General features: G+C 35.5%; 1 protein-coding gene across 2 annotated transcripts in view; it reads right to left on the bottom strand.

Annotated features, from left to right (window-relative positions):
• Window positions 1-24,080, bottom strand: part of MARCHF1 (membrane associated ring-CH-type finger 1) — a gene marked incomplete at its 5' end in the record, with an annotated part of 738,150 nt that overhangs the window by 288,671 nt on the left and 425,399 nt on the right. Inside the window, one exon of one of the 2 annotated variants that reach the window (XM_081268944.1) lies at window positions 6,639-6,749. The exons of the other annotated variant lie outside the window; for it this stretch is intronic. Within the exon in view, the coding sequence (XP_081125070.1) occupies window positions 6,639-6,749 (111 nt within the window). Of the gene's footprint in view, window positions 1-6,638; window positions 6,750-24,080 lie in introns of those variants that run through there. 2 annotated transcript variants of the gene reach the window in all.

The raw sequence follows: 24,080 nt of genomic DNA, 5'->3' as shown, positions 1-24,080 counted from the left end.
TTGATGATAAGAATATAACTGGGAAAAATATTAAAATTCAGTAGACTATATTCAATTCAACCAGTTTCCAATGCTGAAAGTTATGAATGGAAGGCAGATAATTTGGAAAATTTTATTAATATTTAATACCAATTACTTTAACCTTCTAGTCTAAGAGATTAATTTTTCTAATAGTAAATGATACCACTCCACCTTGTTTTTAAGAAAAACAAACAAACAGCCTCTATTCATCTGTTTATAGCAAAGGTTCTGCCATATTTATTTTCTATTACATTTTCACTGCATGTAGTTATTTTGTGATATTATTTTCTCAAATGGTGGATTCTACAAAGCTAAGTAAAGTCATACAAAGCCTATCATTTATTTATTTTCTGTATGATATCCAGGAAATAGTATATTTGATTAAGTCATAAAGAGTGAGATTCTAGGGCTGGGGATGTGGCTCAAGCGGTAGCGTGCTTGCCTGGCATGTGTGGCACTGGGTTCGAACCTCAGCACCACATACAAATAAAGATGTTGTGTTCGCCGAAAACTAAAAAAATAAATATTAAAAAATTCTCTCTCTCTCTCTCTCTTTAAAAAAAAGAGTGAGATTCTAGGAAAAAAAGTCTCAAGTTCGGGTGTTTTTCTATATTGCACAAATACCAAAGTGGGCTGGCTAAGCACAAAACAAAACAAATGTTAGAATAGCTGTTACTAATAAGGACAACACTGACAAGCTGATAATGGTAGGATTCCTCAAGTAGAACACAAAAATTCACTTAAAAACTTCTAAAAGAAGACAAGAGCATTTAATTTTCATTCATAATTTTTCATCAGTTTTATAAACTTTGGCTTTTAACACAACTGTCATATTTTGAAAATAAAAGATTGTTTATGAAATAATTAAACAAATCTTTTTTGCTGCTTATTTTATTAATAAATGCTTATCAGACTGTATGAGAACATATTTGTTCCAGTAGCTGAAAATTTGATTTGTAAATTATATATTATCAGTAGATGATGCCTCACTTCAAGACATATCTTGGGATTTAAAAATCAGACAGCATCTAAGTTCACCAATGGTTCTTTCTTGCTTGCTACTGGTATTGGTTATCTGATCCCTTAGAGGCATAGGATTTTCACTGGTATTTGTGCAAACATGAGTATCAACACCTTATAATGGGCCTGGTGTATAAAATAGCCCTAGAAATTAAGATACCTGGGCCCTAATCATTTAAAGTAAATTATATAAATTTTTAAATAGTATCTCTATTTCATTACCTATTTAGATAATTAAATCTGCTTTGAAAATTATATTTTTATAAGTATGTATCTCATTACAAATAACTTTTCACCTGACTTTTATATATATGTATTGCATGTTTCTCCTTGAGAACTTTCTCAGGTAGTTTCTCTTTAGTCTTTTCTAGATCAGCAAGCATCTCATCCTGGACTACGTACAGACAGACCCTGACTTATGATGATTCCACTTAAAAAATTTTCAACTTTACTATGATGTGAATGTAATAAGCATTAGTAGAACCCGTATTTACAGTTTTGAATTTTGATTTTTTTCCAGGTTATCATGTTTAGTACAATATTCAGTCTTGGTGCTGGGCAGTGTCCAGTATGCCATAGTTCCAAGCTAGCTGTGTGTGATAATCTGTGTATGATTTTGCTACACTCTGATGATGTTCACTAATTGTATTAAACAAATTTTTACTTAATATTTTCAACTTATGATGGGTTAGACATAACCCAGCATAAATCAAGGAGCACCTATCCATAGAAGTCTAGAGAAACATCGTCTGAGCTATTTGAAAGTGACAAGTCATTTCTATCAAACAAATGGAGTGACACTTTTTCTTCTCTACCCGATGACAGTCTATTAATAGCCTCAAAGAATTATCATTGATTGTAGATGGGTAATTTTCTCTGGAGTCATTGCTGACCATCTAAAAATGACATTTTCTAATCTTCCTATGTTGACTTCCATAGATTTTTCAACTCTAATCCTCATAGAATCATTCACCTTCTTAATTCTTGATTATTTTGATCTTCTTTGCTCTCACTTTAAATTTAATATTGGAGCTCTGATTTGATTCAATAAATTGCTTATGGGTAGAGTTGGCATAAAGTGTTTTTGTTTTTAACAAGTATAATCGTGTTCCAATAAATTTAAAGAGAGATTTCTTCCCTGCCTGTCATTTAAGATGAGATGCCTTTTCCCATTTAGGTTACAGTGGTGAGGATCTCTGCTTCATAAGCATAGTCCTTCAAGTCCCTCAAAGTTCTTATTTATTTTCAAAGATTTTAAGCTCAATAAATATTTTCTGAGTTTATAAAGCAGGTAGCGTGAATTGCCTTATAGATCAAAATAGAAAACCTAGATCTTTTCAATCAGATCAGTTACTGAGAATGAGATGGTGCAAATGCTGTGAAACTGTCCACATTTATATGTTGATCCATGTAGAGCACCGAATAGTCTAACAGGCACATAGAACAATGTATTATAAAGGAAAGATTTTACTTGTGTTTATGCTATAATGAATTATTTTCTCATTTGCAATCTTTGTTTTTAGTCAAATATATACAATTCAGATAATGATGGCAGTCTTTCCCCAACTCAGGAGGGACACTATTATAGAGTGGAGTTATGGGTTAAGACTGCTTGAATTGTTGAAAAACCGGCTTCATCGGTTATTACCAAAGTCAGTTTGGATAGGTTTTAAAGTTTCTCTATACCTAAGTTTCTTTATCCATATGATAGGGGCAATGATCATACCCACCTCATCAGATTTTTTGTGAATCTTAAAAATGAATATATTTGTAATATGCTTAGAAAAGGTCCTGGAACATAACAGCCATCATCGTGATCATGATCATGATCATCATCATCTTTAGAAGGCATATAATTTATACTTGATAGCCTAAAATGCTCTGGTTGACAGCAGAGGAATAATAATAAATGTATGCTTATACAAAGTGAAAATGCAAATCAAAAAGACTACTTCACAAGGAAGGAATGCATTTGCGATAGAGACTGACTAAATACCTTACATTTCCTATTTGTGTCATGGAGGAAGACTATTTTTCCCAGCATTCTTACATATGTATTTGCATATGTCCATGATTTCCAGCCAATGGTATGAGGACAGAGTGAGAGGCACATCACTTTAACACCTACCTATGTAGTTTCATGATTAACCACTCATTCTCTTTCCCTTCCCTGATAAGTTCAAGAGCCATGTTTTTAACAATAGCAGCATGAGATGTGAGGAAACGAATCCCTGCATTCTTTGTTGATAAATCAAGTTACCTACATTGGACTGAATTGTGAACAGAAGCAAATTTTTATCATGATAGCATTTGAAATTTCCCAGTGTATTGTTAATTTCCTAACTCAGCTTTCTACCCTGATAATCAAGCTATAACCTCCAAGTTGTAAACCCATTTCTCTGCATTATACATATTTTTCAAGACAAGATCAACTTGATAGAGACATGGGAGAAGAGTGAGGTAAAAGGCATGCCAAAAAAAAAAAAAATCCAGACACATGGATTGTCAGAAGCAAAACTATCAGAACCCTAATAAGATTTCAAGGAATTGGAAAATTAGAATGCCAAGATTCTGGAAATATGAGACTCAAGGTATTTAAAACTGAAAACAACTCCTGGTTTCATAATCTCCATTACATGGGGAAAAGCATTATTCTCTTGTACATTGATTATAGGCAGATAATTTGATCATGGTCACCACTGTCACCATTATTTGATGAGGACAATGTGAACTTTGAGTTCTGAGACTAGAAGAATTTTGTGTTGTCAGTCTAGAGAATAATGCTCCCTTTTATGAAAGAAAGAAACATGCATTGAATATTTCGTGAAATACTCATCTTTTCGTGAGAAGTGGGCTGTGGCAGAGATGAGATGGTTGTTTACTAATTCCATCTCACTTCCCTTGCTGCATAGGAATACAACCTTCACCACCTTCTCTTCCACTTTAATTGGGCCAAGGGGTTAGGTTTTGGCCAATTGGGTGAGGTCCAGGCTTTCAAGGCTGCTTCATGCAGTAAGGGCCCAATCTCCTTATTTTCCTTAGTGACCCAAGAGGTCACATGTTTAAGAGGGTAGCATCAGAAGATGGAAGGAATGTTATTGGTAGGCAGCAAACATCCAAGGACAGCTGCCCAACACACATCAGGCTCTGAGAAGAGAAAGAAATGTTTTATTTCTCTTTTTGTTAAGAAACAGGTTTGAGGTTTATGTGCTACAATGGTTTGAGGTTATTCCCCTAATACAGTATCAAATAACTACTGCATTTAATTAAATCGATAACTTGGTATAGCTTTCTTTCTACTAAAATTATTTGAATGGGAAGAAAATGTCATCAAGAAAAGGAGATGGTGTGCTTAGTAGAAAAGCCTAGCCTTCAGAAGCCTGTTACCTGTCACCCTTTCATCTTTACCAGCTATCCCTAAGTCAATTAACTTCTCTGGGCCACAATACACCTCTGTGAAATGAAGGTAATATTAGGTTACTGGTTATAGGCAGAAAGCTAGGCCAAGTGTTTGCTCAAGATTTTATGTGGTTTTTGATTTATGATTCCATAAAATAGGAGTTAAGCACTAAAAGCTACTTTATTAGAACTACAGAAGAAAATATTTCTTTATTTAAAATTTTTTAGTTATTGACTGATACTTGAGAATGTATCTATTTTCTGGTATTGAGAATCTGACTCAGGGCCTGGCACATGCTAGGTAAGTGCTCTATTGCTGAGCTACAATTCCAGTCATCAGCTGTATGTATAAATATTGTATAACACAGTTTTATTATATTGTATAACACAGGTTTATTGTATGACAAGCAGTTTTATTGTAAAAGATAACTTAGCAAAAGATTGTGTTAGAGTGAAATGACACAGCGCAGGTGATAATTTCAAAGAATCTATTCTTTAGAACTCTGAATATCCAATAGTATTGCACCCATCTCTCCATACCCTTAGCCCTCCCCCAGCAAGCCAAAACGAAGGGATTTAAGCAGGATTTTGATGCTACTTTTAAGTTTCGTCAACCAGAATCCCGTTCCTTGCTTCTGTGACATTCATTCACTAATGTTTATTCAGGATCATTATCTCTACATTAATGATGTGATCTGAATGTTTATGTCCTCTTAAAACTTCATATGCTGAAATCCTCACCCTGAGGTGATGGTAATCAGAGGTGGGCCTTTGGGAAGGGATCAGGCCATGAGGGTGCAACCTCCACGAATGGGACCAGTGACCTTACAGATGAGGCCCAAGGGAGCTTGTCACTCCTTCCTCCCTCCAAGGACACCCTGACCATGACTAGGAACCAATCTGAGGGAAGGTAGTGAATGCTGTACTCCTTTACAGCCAGGAAAAGGAGACGGCATTAGAGAGCACCCATATCATCTCTGCCACAATCTACCTTTATGGTCATTAAACATTCATATCATGTTCCATTTTCTCATGAAGAGGAAGCATTACTCACTATACTGACAACACAAAATCTTTATAGTCTCACAGTTCGGACAAAGTCCATGATCCAAATCTGTTTGTCATAAGCCACCCGTTTATACAGTAGAACAAACAGACTAAGACAATGAAGTAATAAAAATTTTCAAATAAACCAAAAGTTAAAAAAAAACCCTAGATAACATTAAGTGATATTTTTAAAGAGAGAGAGAGAGAGAGAGAGAGAGAAAGAGAGAGAGAGAGATTTTTTTAATATTTATTTTTTAGTTTTCGGTGGACACAACATCTTTATTTTATTTTTATGAGGTGCTGAGGATCAAACCCAGTACCCCGCGCATGTCAGGCGAGTGCACTACGACTTGAGCCACATCCCCAGCCCAAGTGATATTTAATTATATGTTTATCAACTAGTAAAATAGGCTAATGGAAACATGCACATTCTTATAAAATGATAACACGATAATACATACGTTTACATGTTAATTTAAAACTTAGTGAATGGAATTTTCCATCTTTAAATAAAAAAAATTATTTTATAGCCAAAATCTACGCAAAGAATATTTAAAAGTCCTCTTGCCAATGAATCATCTACTCCTATTACTGGAAAATAGTGGCTAATTAAAGCTGAAAACAAAACATTGCAGAGTATATTATTGATTTGTTCTTCAAATTATTTTTGCAGCCCTTTAATTCACAATTGGTGAAAATCACCAGGCTTTAATCCTTTTACTCAGATATTTTTAGAAAAAGTATAAGAAAATACAGAAAGTATGATTCTAATTCTTTAATTGTGTTCGGCTGACTCATTTGCTTTCCCCACAATGATTCCATTATACAGTTATAATGGAATTATAGATTCCAAGAACTTTTAGAATTTCTCTAAGTTGCTAACATAATTAAGAATAATTCCAAAGTAAAAGAAAGAAAAAGAAATAATTGTTTAATTTAAGTTAAATTGTACTGTTACATGATATTTTTAGTTAATTGAGATAAGATATTTTATTGCCATCCATTAAACTGGATTTAAATGAATATTATACCAGAAAGGCAAACACAACTGTAAAGGAGATGAACACTTACTTAGCATGTCATCCTCTCCCCATTTCTTAGCATTCCATTTAAGTATAAGCCATTGTGAGGTAAAATAACTTTCCACTCACCAATGTGGAGGTTTGTGAGGTATCAGCCAAATCCCCTGAGATCTCGGGTGTTCGCGTGTTGTTTGGGATTCTGTGAGGGTTACGGGCTATCGCTTCACACCAGCCCAGCATTTTCTCCTTCCTCTTTTCCCTTTTCAATTTCTGAAATTCTGAAAATAATTTACATTCCCTGAAACAGGTCACTTATTTTAGTTATGTTTTGGAAAATACACAAAAATTGAAGTTAAATCAACAATTTAAAGAAATACCATTGGGGGCATTTTATTTTAACAAGGAATTATGAATAGGAAAACAATAATATGCCAAATAATATTAATAATATCTGGGAGTCACAGGATAGTGAAAATAGTACACATCTTCTGAAAGAACCTAATACTTTCATGGCTTGTCTGTGATTCTCCTAGAAACATAAGTTTCTTGCACTGGGCTCTAAGTATTATTTCCAGGGATCTGTTTGTAGTGATAGGTTCTTACCCTGGGAGCCAAGAACAGACCCACCCCCTGATAATATCTACCAACACTCACAAGTAAGTTAACAGTTAATATATGTTCTGAGAAACGAGTCTGGCAGTAGTTTTGGTGTTGTGAGAACATCAAGGAATGTACTTGCTTAGACCTGGATGGCCTAGTTCAATCACAGGATTTGGCCTATTAATGGAACCATAAAACATTATGAGATGTTGATACTCATGTTTGCACAAATACAAGTGAAAATCCTATACCTCCATAAAACAAGAGATGATTCTGCTGATTCTGGAAAAGCACAGAAAACATTTTCTTTTTCCAAAAAAGTAGTGGGAGTTCACTGTAAAATAATAATGCAAAGTACAGTATAGTAAATGCATAATCCAGAAACACAGTTGTTTATTATCAGGCATTACATACTGCACATAATTGTATGTGCTATATTTTTATATGACTAGCAGCACAGTAGATCTGTCTATAGCAGCATCATTGAAAACACAGGGATGATGCTTTGCACCATGATGTCTAAGGTGTCTGTGACATCACTAGGCATCGGGGATGTTTAAGCTCCATTATAATCTCAGTTTGTATGTACCGTCCATTATTCACCAAAATGTCATCATGCAGTACATGACTGTATCAATGACAAATAAAATGTGTTACTGCTTTTCAGAAAAATGTCCTACAGAAGCAGAATAAAATGAATACAGACCAGTGACAGATTACTCATTCAGGTAGATCCCTGATAATCCCTCTTGTAAAGTTCTGCCACGTGTAGAAGAAAAACATTTCAGTGCAAGTATATAGTAAATTTAGAAATATGACATACATCACTGTATGATCTATTTAAACATAATAATTTATTAAAATCCTTATTATATTATTACTAGAACTACTCTACAACTCCTTCTAAAGCTTACCAGAATTTTCCATTTGGGAGAACTTTTTTTTTTCTGAGAAAGTTCTATCAACAAGGACTTTTAACATAATGGAGAAACATTGCTTTCCTTGTAAAGTTTTACAGCCTACTTTTCCACTCCACCACCCTCAGTAATTAGAAATAGTTTATTGCAGGTCTTTAGTTAAATGCATTACACTGTCAATTAAATATCAAAAATAATGTGGAGTAATTATATTTCACAGCATCCAAAGCAATTAGCAATCTGGTGGTTTATAACATTTCAGGGATTCAAAATAGCACATTTCAGAGCACTAAGAAAAGTAACAAAGAAAGGTTGCACCATGGATTGATGAGTTATTACTCTAAATGACAAAATACTCAAGTTAAATGGATCTGAACAATGTAAATAGGGAAGTGATAAAAACTTTCATAAAAATTAAGTTTAAGATACTCATCGAAATGAATTTCTTAATAAGACTGACTATCTAATATGAGTAACTCATTCATTTGAGATACAGAGAAATGGTGAGGGGGAACTTGAAAACCTTTGTCTGAATGAGCAACAAATTATCGGTGCTTGCATTTTCAAACACATTGCTTGAGATTTTATGAAAATATCTTATCTATTTAATACTAAATCTGCATATCCAACTAATTTGCACTTCACTGAAAGTAAATATTTCCACATTCCCAGAACACACTATCTTGGTTACTCATCAGTTTTTAATTGCATTTCTTGAAGTGCTCTAAGAGTAAATGAAAATGAGTATCTTTGTTCAAAGGCAAAGAGTGAAATGATACATAATGACCAAAACAGTTTCATCAAGTATAAACAAATGTTCCACTTCTAAGTTATCTGCCATCCACTTCTTAAAAATTTTAACTGTATAATTTCGTATCACTTTAGAACTTATAATAAAATGTTGAATTCATGCATGAATAAAAAGCATCACATAGTGGTCCACAAAATTATTGTATCATCAGTATCCATTCTGAGGTGTGTTTGTGAAGCAGCCAACTTCTTATTTCCCACTCAGATTCTGAGATTAAATGAAGTAGTATAACTTCTTTTGCAGCATGTTTTTGATATGTGATGGTGGTCGTGGTACACACGTCACTCCTTATTTGGTTGGCATTAATCCATAAGTATTTATCCCCCACTCCCATGATATTGTAGGTGCTAAAGAGAGCTATGAGATGAAGATTACTTTCACTTCTTATTTGAATTGACTATACAATAATCCACTCTAGAGAATCTTTTAGTCTGAGAATCACTGGGTCCTTTCTGATCCCTAATTTTGTGACTTATACATTTATTTGCTTAACTCTAAGGTGACTGTCTACTCATCCTGACCCACTCCCTGAAATTGGCTTGTGCAAATCATCTTTTTGAACTGTTTTGCGGACCTGCTATCACCAAGTCATCTTGATAAAAACTATTAGATTTTGGCTACACCAACCAAAATATATATTACAGTAAAATATCCACTGCATTCTGATTTGCTATTGCATGTATCAGTTATCTTAATTTTAGAATTATTAGGTGAGCTAAATATTTCAGAGTTAAAATGCATACTTTCATATAAATAATGTTAATAATAAGAATTAAGTATTAAAGATGGGCACTGTACTGACAAGGGAAAACAGAAAAGAAACACAATGTTTCTATAGGTTGGAAAGCTTGTGATTCAGCTTGGACATATTTATAGAAATATTTACAAAGAAAATTAAATGTGTGAAATAATAGACAATACCAAACTACATAGTTTGTGACCACTTAATATTTATTATTTTAATGAGAAACATATAAAAGGCCTGTGATGGTTGCTTTACTATGTCTGGATATCCATCCATATTATATTTTAAAACAGAATTTTTATCTTATGACTTGTTCTTTATAATATGCTTCTGCTAAGGTAGGAGAATCCAATCTCTAATTTATCTCAATAGAAGCAGCTTGGGTGTAGAAGAGAATTGAAAAGAAAGACAGGGATAAAATGGAGAGATCCATTGTCTCACTCCTTAAATCCCTTTGGGTCCCAGACTGTTGTGACTTCCCTCAAAAAATATCTTCTGTTTTGTCACGAAGAAACAATCAAATTATGTATCACATTTCAAAGAAAAAAATTTTCCGTATCATTGATGCTAAAGTAGAAATTCTAGAAATAGTGTAGGCAAGTTGGAAGAACTAAAGAGTTAAAAATGTTGATGGCTGAGCCTCTGCAGACCAGCCTTCTTCCTACAAGGGTCTGAAGCCTGCATCATATTCCTAGGTTAAGACTGTACTGTCAGCCAGAAGGGTAGGAAAATTATAAACATTTATAATTAACCCTGAAGCACTTTAAACTGTAAGTATCATTAGTAATATATCAGAATAGGAAAGTGGTCATTAAGCATTCATGTTAATTGCTATCTAACCACTGAACCAAGCTAATATGAGATGCAGCAATGAGCAACTTATATAATGATCACAGGAAATTGAGATTTAACTAAGCTTAATTTTTAATATGCCACTCCAAGCAGATATTTAATTTAATAAATAGGAGCATAGTGCATTCTCTGTGGACTCAATTGACAACAAATTAAAATTGGAAAAAATATAAGGCAATTGGGTATATCTTATGGAGAATAATTTACTTTTAATGCAGGAAACATTTACTGAATATTTCCTTTGTGCCAGACACTGAGTTTGGAGTCCTGGGTACGGAGATGGAACAGACCCAGAGCTCAGAGGCAGGAGGGGGAAGAGACAAGTACACAATCTTTTACATGTACCGTGATACGTGTACAATGATAGTGCAGTGCCACTGTAGATATTTTGAGAAATGACATTTAACTTAGTATCGTGTTCCAGGAAAGGTTGATTTGGAAGACTCTTAAAAGAAGCAAGACTAAAAGTAATTCACATGAAAACTAAAATTGTTATTATTCCAAGGGCTCCTTTCACAATAGGCTGGATGGCACAACCCAGAGGGCTTCATTCACACAGCACCCGTGCAAATGGCATTGTGCTACTGGATGCTATTCACATAAAACACCGCCTGAAGCTCTGCAGTCTGGAAACCTGATTGATTTGCTCAAGTGAGTCTCATATGCTCACCTTACTTTATTCCAAGTCTAATTTAATTTGATCAAAAAATCAGTATTTTGTTTCCCGCAGAAAAACACAGTTGTCTACCCCTACATACATCTCTATTTCTTCAACTATCTTCTTCCTCAAATTTGCCTATTCTGTATTATATCCAGTCAAGTGTGATTATGACCCTCAATAAATATTCCCTCTGTTTACCACATACAGACAATTGGGAAGGTGTCTCTTGGCCTCAAATGTAAGACTTGAAAATGGCCCTCGTCTAGAATTTCAAGGTTTTTTTTTTTTTTTTCAATGAACAATTTCTGAGTTTTGGCTGTGTATGTTTTTTGAGCTCAGGTATCATTCAGAACTATGTCTCAACTATTGGACACATACTCCATCCCAATCGGATAATAATGAGGTTTGATTTCTATAATGAAAGAAATATCTTACAAATAGGAGAAGGAAGAGGGTAGTTAGAAATATGTTTCCCTTCCTTACTAGATTGTATATATTTGAGAATTAATTTTTCTTCCATGAAAGTATGTATGTGTATGTGTGTTCCAAGAGTTTGTCTCTGAGAATCCAGAAAACTGTAACATGCATTCCTATAATTCACACCAACTGCTCCAATGAACATTAGAAAATGAAACAGGAAAGAACAAAGAATGTGAGAAAATGTCGAACATCTAAGAACTGTGGGATAATTTTAAAAGATTTAACATATGTACAGCTGGAATACTATAAGGAGAAAAAAGTGATAATAGAGTTGGAGAACTATTGCCCAAATATAAGGTTAATATACAAAAGCCAACTGCTTTTCTATATACTCGCTTGCTTATCTCTGTTAATGAACAACTGGGTTTTGGAAATTAAAAGCACCAAAATTTCTGCATAAACATAACAAAATATTTACAGGATTCATATGGAAAACTATAGAACTTTAATTTAAAAAATAAAAACTCAACAATAGCAGTCATAGTGTTTGTTCATAAATGGGAAGACTGAAAATTGTTCACACATAAGTTCTTCCCTATTTGAGCTATGAATTCAGTGCAATGTCCAATATAAATCCCAGCAAGCTATTTTGACAAACTTATTCTAAAATTTATGTAAGATGGCAAAATACCTAGACTAGGCAACGCAACTAAAGAAGAACAAAGTTGTGGGATACACAGTGTTTCAAAACTTACTATAAAGTTATAGTATACAAGACAGACCTTACAGAGTTCACAGAATGAAATTCAAAGTGGAACATAGAGCTAAATGTAAATGCAAAACTCTAAAATTTCTAGAACAGAGAGGAATAATGTGGGTGGCTTTGGGATTAGCAATGAGGTATTAAATACAATGCTAAAATTATGATATGTGAAAGAAAAAGGCTAAGGTTGGAATTTATTAAAATTACAAGCTTCTGCTCTCCGGAAATCTCTTAAGAGAATAAAAAAGGAAAACCAGCAACTGGAAGAAAACATTTGCAAAATGCATACAAGATTAAGATGTATTCAAAACATACAAAGAATTCTCAAAACTCAATAACAAGAAAACAACCCAATAAAATGGGAAAATAATCTGAACAGACATCTCAACAAAGAAGATACACATATGAAAATATGCTAGCATCATGTGTCATTAGATAATTGCAAAGTAAAACAAAAATGAGACAACTCTATGTACCTATTGAAGGGATTAAGCTCCAAAAACCTGGTACTAACCCAATGCTACCAAGGATGTAAAGTAACAGGAACTCTTACTGATTGCTTGTTGGGATTCAAATTGGTACAGCCACTTTGGAAGACAACTTTCTATTTTTTTTTTGCAAAGATAACGATAGTTTTATCATAAATTTTAAGGTAATTGCCAGATTCGGCAATTGTATTCATGGATGATTTAAAAATTTAAACCCCACAAAAATGTACATGAAAATGTTTATTACAGCTTTGTCAATAATCAACAAAACGTGAAGTGATAAAAATGTCCTTCAATAGGTGAATGGATAAACAAATTGTGATAAATTCATATAATGACATACTATTCATAAAGAAGCAGATAAGTTATGAAGACATAAAGATGAATGCATGAACATTAAATGCATATTGCTACATTAAATAACCTGGACTGAAAAGGACTTTATTTTTAACTCCAATTATGTGATGTTCTAGAAAAGGCAAAAATTCTATAGTGACAATAAAATAATCAGTGGAAGGGCATCTAAACTATTCTCTATGACAGTGGAGAGTGGATACATTACATTCTGCATTTGTGATCCTCTATAGAACTTTATAGCTCACAGTTTTAACCTTTTAGTATGCAAATTCATATCTCACATAGGAGGTTCCGAATTCCAGAATAAAATGCAGACTGTGAAAAATATAATTGCAATACATTACAAACACATAGAAAACCCTCACTGAAGAGAATGTGGGAAAATATACTCTCTTAAGTACCTTTGGAAATGGATGGAGTCTGTAAGGCTAGAGGCACAAAATATTGTACACAGCACTGTGCATCAGTTCACGGTATTGTTCCCCATGGAGGAATGGGGTAATGACTCTGACAGCACTATAAATGTATACTGGAGCAGAACAATTAAGTAAATGTTGGACCATGAGAGTCAAGTTTCTCAATGTAGGAGAAAAAGTTTGCAGAAAAGCAAGTGCAGAAAGCACGCACCAGGTAGTCATGGATCAGAGTTAGAGACTTCTATGAACTATGGGCTCACTTTTAGTTTAATACAGACATAAAGATTACATATAGGAATATTTATAAGATATATACATATATATGGGTATGCATATCTGTATATGGATTAGCATACACACATATTATTTCTTGTTCTGTCAGCTGAGAAAATATAGAGGCATTGAAACCCCAGGAGCGAGGAATAAACCTGATGTCCAGATCTTGGTTTTTAATACTATTTTCCAATAAAAGGTACCACAAGTGCTTAATCTGACTGATTCCCAGACTCTGGCAGAAAGAGTGCAAGACAAGCCTGGAGAAACTTAGAGCACTGTAAAGTAAGAAAGTGCTAAAAAGCAAATCAAAACAAATTAAGTCACAGACAAAACACAACTGGGGGTTTATCTCAAAGGGACACAGAACCCAAAGAAACCAGCCCCCAAAGACCAAAGCTGGTATAATTTAAACAAAGAAATAAAGTAGTACCACAGTGTAACCCAAAGTGTTAGATAATTCCATGAGTCTTTAGTGATATGGTGCATGACTGAATAAAGAATAAATGGGAGAGAATACACAAATATTTTGTGAAGAATTACAAACATTTATGTAGAAAATCCACTGTCAAATACAAAGGGGGCATATCACTTCCCACTTCATTGTAGACTGTGGCAACTTCCTTTCAAAGAGTACAATGTGGAAAGATGGAAGAGAAGAGAATCTTTAAACTGGAGAAACCTGGCAAACCCCACATGGGCAGGAGATCAATCGGGTTAAGTCATGTTGACTCACCATGTCCTGCAAGTGGTACTCTAACTTTGGGTTCCTCTCTCCCCAATGCTGAACTCCAGTGTAATCAATAGGAAAAAGTAAATCAGAAAAATCTCATTTGAGGGACACCCTATGAAAACCGGACCATTAATCTGCACACTTGTCAAATCATCATACATGAGGAATATCTGATGATGCATGCCTGTAATCCCAGCAATTCAAGAGGCTGAGACAGGAGGATCGCAAGTTCAAGGCCAGCCTGAAGCAAATTAGCAAGGACCTATGCAACTTAGTGAGACCCTGTCTCAAAATTAAAAAAATATATATATAAATTGCTGGGGGTGTGGCTTAGTGGTTAAGCACTCTTGGGTTTAATTACCAGTATCAAAACAAAAACAAACAAACAAAAACAACAACAAAACTTGAAGAAAATCTAGCCAACTGTCACAGCCAAATAAAGCCCAGGGAACTGTGACAACAAGATGTAATGTATCCCAAATGGAGACTGGAAAGGATACTAGATAAAATCTAAAGATATCTGGATAAAGGACATATTTCAGTTAATAAAAATTTATCAGTATTTTCCACTAGTTGTAACAAATGTGTCATATTAACATAAAAGGCTAAAAATAGGGGAAACTGGGTATAAGGTACATGGGAGTTCCTTATATTATGTTTGCATTTTTTTCTATAAATCTAAAACTGTTTTAAAAAGTTACTTAAAAATTAAATCTGTAGTCTATTTTTTCAGATCTGTAGAAACATTTTATTTCAATATACAATTCTAAGCAATAACCAGTAGAGAAGTGCATATATCCAAAGGCTAATGACTTAATAACTCTAATAAACTGTTCTAAATTATATGGTTTGGGCATTTATTATAGAGAAAGATTGCAGATAATGTTCAAAATTTTGAGTGGAGATATTTTTTTCCTCTTTGGGTGAAATAAATAAATAACCTATGAAGCTGGCAGAAAAGTTTGTATTATAGCAGTACTCAGAAGTTGTCAAATTGATTTTATTCAAACTTTCCAAAAAATTAACATCTCTGGGCTCAAGATAAGCCAGTTTCCACCCCTGTCTCTGCCAGAAATGAGGGAATTTGGAGAGAGAGAAATTTAAAAAGTTTAAGGCAGTACCTTTGAAGGACACACTTTGCCATCTACACAAGACATGTACAGTTCCTCAGTATTCTATTATCTTGGGCATGAAACTGTAAATTTATAAGAAGAGTTTAAGAAAACTCACATTTTTTGAGTAGCTCTTTATAAACACATTTAAATGTATTTCAATAAAATATGGATTTACAATTTTTTCCAATGTGAAACATCTTTTTATCTTAAAAAGTTAACCATTGTTGGGTTTGGTGGCACATACCTGTAATCCCAGTGGCTCAGGAGGCTGAGGCAGGAAGATCGCAAGTTCAAAGCCAGGCTTTCTGCCTCAGCAACAGTGAGGTGCTAAGCAACTCAGTGAGACCCTGTCTCTAAATAAAATACAAAATAGGGCTGGGGATTTGGCTCAGTGGTTCAGTGCCCCTGAGTTCAATCCCTAGTACACCCTACCAAAAAAAATGTTAATCATTACAAGTCTTTGACTTATTATTAGGAGGATGTTTCATATAGATTTATTAAGAACATGCATTGCTACATGAATTTAAGTTGTGATTATAATAATTTTATAATTAATCTCATTTATGTCTTGCCATCTTAGTAGGCATTGGAATGCCTGCATGTTTTGTGTGAGAAATTCTATATTTTGCAGCCACATGGAGCCTGAAAACGACTTCCAACATTAGTCATATTTTTAAACACTTGTGCCCTTTCAATTGATTTTGAGATGATTGTGTCAGCACTTTTACCATTTATTCAAAAGTAGTTTTTTAGATAAGTTTTTCAAAACTTTAGTTTCAAAAATGTCATATACAGTTTCCCTGTGTTTTCCCCTTGTTAAGTTACTGAAGTCCTCCATTCCTTACCTTTCTTATATTATTAGTTGAAATAGCTACTGAATTTCTTATATTCAAAGAGATATTTTTATCTTTTTTTGGGGGGGGAGAGTTCTGAGGGTACTCAGGGGGACTCAACCACTGAGCCATATTCCCATCCTATTTTATTTAGAGACAGGGTCTCACTAGTTGCTGAGGCTGACTTTGAACTCACGATCATCCTGTCTCAGCCTCCTGATCCGATGAAATTACAGGAGTGCGTCACTGAACCTGGTGATACTTTTATATTTTTGACACTAATTTTTCTAAAAGAAGTTATGTATGTCCCTCTTTACTTTAACCTCTAGGGAACTCAAAAGTGAACTATAAAATTTAGTGTTTTCTAATGTTTCTAGAGTAAACATACATTCAGTATGTGTCTTAGTGTATCTTAAGCATTTATTAATGTTATTATTATATTATTATTATATTATTATACATTGGTTAAGCCTATTTTTTATTTTTTTTTATTGGTTGTTCACAACATTACAAAGCTCTTGACATATCATATTTCATACATTAGATTGATGTGGGTTATGAACTCCCAATTTTTACCCCAAATGCAGATTGCAGAATCACATCGGTTACACATCCACAATTTTACATAATGCCCTAATAGTAACTGTTGTATTCTGCTACCTTTCCTATCCCCTACTATCCCCCCTCCCCTCCCCTCCCATCTTCTCTCTCTACCCCATCTACTGTAATTCATTTCTCTCTTTGTTTATTTTCCCATTCCCCTCACAACCTCTTATATGAAATTTTGTTTAGCAATGAGGGTCTCCCTTCATTTCCATGCAATTTCCCTTTTCTCTCCCTTTCCCTCCCATCTCAAGTCTCTGTTTAATGTTAATCTTTTCTTCTTACTCTTCCTCCCTGCTCTGTTCATAGTTGCTCTCATTATATCAAAGAAGACATTTGGTATTTGTTTTTTAGGGTTTGACTAGCTTCACTAAGCATAATCTGCTCTAGTGCCATCCATTTCCCTGAAAATTCTATGATTTTGTCATTTTTTATTGCTGCATAGTACTCCATTGTGTATAGATGCCACATTTTTTTTAACCATTCATCTATTGAAGGGCATCTGGGTTGGTTCCACAGTCTAGCTATTGTGAATTGTGCTGCTATGAACATCGATGTGGCAGTGTCCCTGTAGCATGCTCTTTTAAGGTCTTCAGGGAATAGTCCGAGAAGGGCAATAGCAGGGTCAAATGGTGGTTCCATTCCCATCTTTCCCAGGAATCTCCAAACTGCTTTCCAAATTGGCCGCACCAATTTGCAGTCCCACCAGCAATGTACAAGTGTACCCTTTTCTCCACATCCTCGCCAGCACTTGTTGTTGTTTGACTTCATAGTGGCTGCCAATCTTACTGGAGTGAGATGGTATCTTAGGGTGGTTTTGATTTGCATTTCTCTGACTGCCAGAGATGGAGAGCATTTTTTCATGTACTTGTTGATTGATTGTATATCCTCCTCTGAGAAGTGTCTGTTCAGGTCCTTGGCCCATTTGTTGATTGGGTTATTTGTTATCTTATTGTCTAATTTTTTGAGTTCTTTGTATACTCTGAATATTAGGGCTCTATCTGAAGTGTGAGGCGTAAAAATTTGTTCCCAGGATGTAGGCTCCCTATTTACCTCTCTTATTGTTTCTTTTGCTGAGAAAAAACTTTTAAGTTTAATTAAGTCCCATTTGTTGATTCTAGTTGTTAACTCTTGTGCTATGGGTGTCCTATTAAGGAATTTGGAGCCCGACCCCACAATCTGTAGATCGGAGCCAACTTTATCTTCTAACAGACGCAGAGTTTCTGATTTGATATCAAGCTCCTTGATCCATTTTGAGTTAACTTTTGTGCATGGCGAGAGAAAGGGATTCAGTTTCATTTTGTTGCATATGGATTTCCAGTTTTCCCAACACCATTTGTTGAAGATGCTATCCTTCCTCCATTGCATGCTTATAGCCCCTTTATCAAATATAAGATAGTTGTAACTTTGTGGATTAGTCTCTGTATCCTCTATTTTATACCATTGGTCCACCCGCCTGTTTTGGTACCAGTACCATGCTGTTTTTGGCACTATTGCTCTGTAATATAGTTTGAAATCTGGTATTGCTATACTGCCTGATTCATACTTTCTGCTTAGAATTGCTTTTGCTATTCTGGGTCTTTTATTTTTCCATATGAATTTCATGATTGCTTTATCTATTTCTACAAGAAATGCCTTTGGGATTTTGATTGGCATTGCATTAAATCTATAGAGAACTTTTGGTAATATCGCCATTTTGATGATGTTAGTTCTGCCTATCCATGAACAGGGTATATTTTTCCATCTTCTAAGATCTTCTTCTACTTCTCTATTTAGGGTTCTGTAGTTTTCATTGTATAAATCTTTCACCCCTTTTGTTAGGTTGATTCCCAAGTATTTTATTTTTTTTTGAGGATATTGTGAATGGAGTGTTTTCCCTCATTTCCATTTCAGAAGTTTTGTCGCTGATATACAGAAATGCCTTTGATTTATGCATGTTGATTTTATATCCTGCCACTTTGCTGAATTCATTTATTAGTTCTAGTAGTTTCTTTGTAGACCCTTTTGGGTCTTCTAGGTATAGAATCATGTCATCTGCAAATAGTGATAATTTAAGTTCTTCTTTTCCAATTTTTATGCCTTTAATTTCTTTCATCTGTCTAATTGCTCTGGCCAGTGTTTTGAGAACTATATTGAATAGAAGTGGAGATAGAGGGCATCCCTGTCTTGTTCCGGATTTTAGAGGGAATGCCTTCAACTTTTGTCCATTCAGAATGATGCTAGCCTGAGGCTTAGCATAGATAGCTTTTACAATGTCAAGGTGAGTTCCTGTTATCCCTAGTTTTTCTAATGTTTTGAACATAAAGGCATGCTGTACTTTGTCGAATGCTTTCTCTGCATCTATCGAGATGATCATATGGTTCTTATCTTTAAGTCTATTGATGTGGTGAATAACATTTATTGATTTCCGTATATTGAACCATCTTTGCATCCCAGGGATGAATCCTACTTGATCATGGTGCACTATTTTTTTGATGTGTTTTTGTATTTGATTCACCAGAATTTTATTGAGGATTTTTGCATCTAGGTTCATTAGAGATATTGGTCTGTAGTTTTCTTTCTTTGAGGTGTCTTTGGTTTCGGGATCAGGGTGATGTTGGCCTCATAGAATGAATTTGGAAGAGCTCCCTCTTTTTCTATTTCCTGAAATAACTTGAAAAGTATTGGTATTAATTCTTCTTTAGATGTTTTGTAAAACTCCGCTGTATACCCATCCTGTCCTGGGCTTTTCTTGGTTGGTAGTCTTTTGATGGCTTCTTCAATTTCATCCATTGATATTGGTCTGTTCAGATTGTGTGTATCCTCCTGACTCAGTCTGGGCAAATCATATGACTTAAGAAATTTATCGATGTCTTCACTATCCTCTATTTTATTGGAATATAGGTTTTCAAAATAATTTCTAATTGTCTTCTGTATTTCTGTAGCATCTGTTGTGATATTGCCTTTTTCATCCCGTATGTTAGTAATTTGAGTTCTCTCTCTTCTTCTCTTCGTTAGCATGGCTAAAGGTCTGTCGATCTTATTTATTTTTTCAAAGAACCAACTTTTAGTTTTGTTAATTTTTTCAATAGTTTCTTTTGTTTCAATTTCATTAATTTCCACTCTGATTTTAATTATTTCTTGCCTTCTGCTACATTTGCTGTTGTTTTGCTCTTCCTTTTCTAGGGCTTTGAGTTGGAGTGTGAGCTCATTTATTTGTTGGTTTCTTCTTTTTTTGAGGAATGACTACCAGGCGATGAATTTTCCTCTTAAAACTGCTTTCATTGTGTCCCATAGATTCCGATATGTTGTGTCTGTATTTTCGTTTATCTCTAAGAATTTTTTGATTTCCTCCTTTATGTCTTCTGTAACCCATTGATCATTCAGTAGCATATTGTTCATTTTCCATGTGATGTAGGATTTTTCCTTCCTTCTTTTATCATTGATTTCCAGTTTCATTCCATTATTATCAGATAAAATGCATGGTATTATCTCCACCCCTTTATATTTACTGAGGGTTGCCCTATGGCATAATATATGGTCTATTTTTGAGAAGGATCCATGTGCTGCTGAGAAAAAAGTATATCCATTTGATGATGGTTGATATATTCTATATAAGTCAGTTAAGTCTAGGTTATTGATTGTGGTATTGAGTTCTATAGTTTCTTTATTTAACTTTTGTTTGGAGGATCTGTCCAATGGTGAGAGAGGTGTGTTGAAGTCTCCCATAATTATTGTGTTGTGGTCTATTTGATTCTTGAATTTGAGGAGAATTTGTTTTATGAATGTCGCAGCACCATTATTTGGTGCGTAAATATTGATAATTGTTATGTCTTGTTGGTGAATGGTTCCTTTTAACAGTATATAATGACCTTCTTTATCCCTTTTGATTAACTTAGTCTTGAAGTCGATTTTATTCGAAATGAGGATGGCCACCCCTGCTTGCTTGCGAGGACCGTGTGTGTGGTATATTTTTTCCCATCCTTTCACCTTCAGCCTGTGTATGTCTTTTCCAATCAGATGTGTCTCCTGGAGGCAGCATATTGTTGGATTTGTTTTTTTAATCCATGATACCAGCCTATGTCGCTTTATTGGAGAGTTTAAGCCATTAACATTCAGAGTTACTATTAATATGTGGTTTGAACTTCCATCCATGTTTGATTGTTTATCCTTTTTTTAAAAAAATTTTAGTTTGTTTCTCCATGATTGTCTTTCCCCTCACCCTCTGTCTTTACTGAGGCACTTCCCACTGATGGTTTTGGTTATTGTTTTTCATTTCTTCTTCTTGTAGTGTTTTGCTCAAAATGCTTTGCAATGCTGGTTTTCTGGCTGCAAATTCTTTTAACTTTTGTTTATCATGAAAGATTTTTATTTCGTTGTCATACCTGAAGCTTAATTTTGCTGGATACAGAATTCTTGGTTGGCATCCATTGTCTTTCAGTGTTTGAAATACATTGTTCCATGACCTTCTTGCTTTCAGTGTCTGTGATGAAAAATCTGTGGTTAACCGTATTGGTTTACCCCTAAATGTAATCTGTCTCCTTTCTCTTGTAGCTTTTAATATTTTCTCTTTGTTCTGTATATTGGATATCTTCATAACAATGTGTCTGGGCGTTGGTCTACTGTGATTTTGTGTGCTCGGTGTCCTGTATGCATCTTCAATTTGTATATCTGTTTCCTTTTTTATTTCTGGAAAGTTTTCTGTAATTATTTCATTCAGCAGGCTTCTCATTCCCTTGGTTTGAATCTCTGTACCTTCTTCTATCCCGATGACTCGTAAGTTTGGTTTCTTCATGTTATCCCATAACTCGTGGATGTTTTTCTCGTGATTTTTTACCAGCCTTTCTGAGTTGGCTAGACTCTTTTCAAGATGGTATATTTTGTCTTCATTATCTGATGTTCTGGTTTCTACTTGCTCCACTCTGTTAGTGATACTCTCAATTGAGTTTTTAATTTGGTTTATCGTTTCCTTCATTTCTAGAATTATTGTTTGATTATTTTTTATAATCTCTATCTCCTGATAAAGATGCTTAACTTCTTCTTTTATCTGTTTATGAAATGCATTCTCAATGTGTTCTTTCACTGCTTGAATTTGCTGTCTTGTATCCTCTTTAAGGTTCCATTCCATCTGTCTTAGGTGTTCCTTGAGTTCTTTATATGACCATTGTTCTGATGACTCTAGGTCCTCCTGAATATTTAGGCTGTCCTGCATTGTTTGTATTCCTTTTCTTCCTTGTTATTTGAAGCTGCTCATGTTGCTTCTTTTTCTGTTTGACTGCTGAGTTACTGTTTACTCCTATAGATTAATTTGATGCTTGGGAGGAAAGGTATTTGAAGGGAAGGGAAGAAGTCTCTAAAGAGAATGAGAGTAGGCAGGTAGAATTCAAGGAAAAAAGGGGGGATAAGAAAAATGAAAAGACTAAAGAAGAAAAAGAATAGGAACTAAAAAAGAAAAATATTTAAAAAAAATAAAATAATAATAATAATTAAAAAAAATTAAAATTAGTAGGGAAAAAAAATTAAAAAAATATTTTGTTAAAAAAAATTTAAAAATTAATAAAACAACAAGAGAGAAAAAAAATGAAAATGAAAGAAAAACCCAAATCAAAAAAAAGAGAAAAGAAAAAGTAAAGAAAAAGAGAAAAAAAAACCTAATAAATGCCGTCTTCGAGTTTGATTAACTTCTCTTCCAGTACATGGCGCTGTGCCCACCAGGTCAAGTTTCTCCTGTCAATACGCGGGAACCAATCACTGTGCAGCAGCTCCTCCCAGACTGGGCGAGTCTCCAATCCTGAGTGTCTAGGGCCTCCTCTTGTGTCTAGTCACTTCCCACTTTTTCTCTAGCCAGGCCCCTCTCACCACAATACTGGCTACATGCCAAGTCTGCTGCTCCCGGGAGCCCTGTTTTCATGAACGACTGGGCACACTCTTCCAGTTTGCCATTCCCTCAGACCCTAAGTTTGTAGAGTTTGGGGCTGAGAATCCTCAGCGGATTTTACTTGCCCTCCGGTATCCACTTCCCCGTAGCTAGTGCAAGAGACCTCAGCAGTCAGCCCTGGTGGGAGCGGTAGTTCCGCTCCTCGGGTCCCGTACCACCTCTGATTCCCTCGGGCTGGCTGTAGCACTCACGGGAGAGCTGGGAGGGGCCCTTACGGGAGAGCTGGGAGGGGCCCTTAAGGTTTTCCCGATGTGTGGAGAGGCAAGGCTATGGGATCACACACCTGTTTCCACGAAGTTATCTCCTCCGCAGCAGTTTGATGACGTCGTTTCCCTTTGCCGGGCGACCAATTCAACAGGTGGGTCCTTCTCTCCCAAGCCCCGTTTCAAACCTGTGGCCACTACTTATGAAGGCTCGGTAGGCATTTACCTTCGTATGATGAGAAGGGCTGACCAGTTGTTTCAGCCGGATGAATTAATGCCGAGTCATAGCTGTTTGTCTGCGGGAAGCAGGTGACCGGGAGTTTGAATTCAGCGGGTCAGAGCTCAGTGCGTGTTCTCGGATCACTTGGATTTTAAATTGTCACTCATCTTATCAGCTGTTTCATATAATTCGGCAGCTCATTTGTGCGGTGAAGAGTCTGCTCTATGGTGCTCCGCGGGAGGCGGCGGTGGCTGCGGCGGCGGCAGCAGCGGCCTTCGGGACCCCCGGGGAGAGGGTGGAGGTTGGGGGAGGGGAGTCGGCACCTCAGGGCCGCGCGGTCCGGGTGCCGGACACGCAGGAGAGCGGGCGGGGTGGGGGAAAGAAATTGAGATCTAAATTTAGAGACTGAGCTTGGGAGGAGAGACAGCTGGGGAGAAAGAAGCGAGGTGGAGAGGCGGAGAGGGGAAGGAGATGGGGCCGATAGAGCCGTGCAGCTGGGGCTGCAGCCTTACTGCTCGCGCTGAAGTCGTGATGGACTCCCTTCACCTTGGCTGGATTAGTGGCGGATTCACTCCACCTAGGCCCCTTTCTTGACACGGTGCTGGGTTTTTGTCGACAGATCTCCTTTAATGATCTTTACCTCA

The sequence above is a fragment of the Spermophilus citellus genome, assembly GCF_964194105.1.
Source record: "Spermophilus citellus genome assembly, chromosome: 16".
Classification (NCBI taxonomy): Eukaryota; Metazoa; Chordata; class Mammalia; order Rodentia; family Sciuridae; genus Spermophilus; species Spermophilus citellus.
The sequence above is the reverse complement of the archived record's forward strand: the minus strand, read 5'-3'. Positions and strand labels throughout refer to the sequence as shown.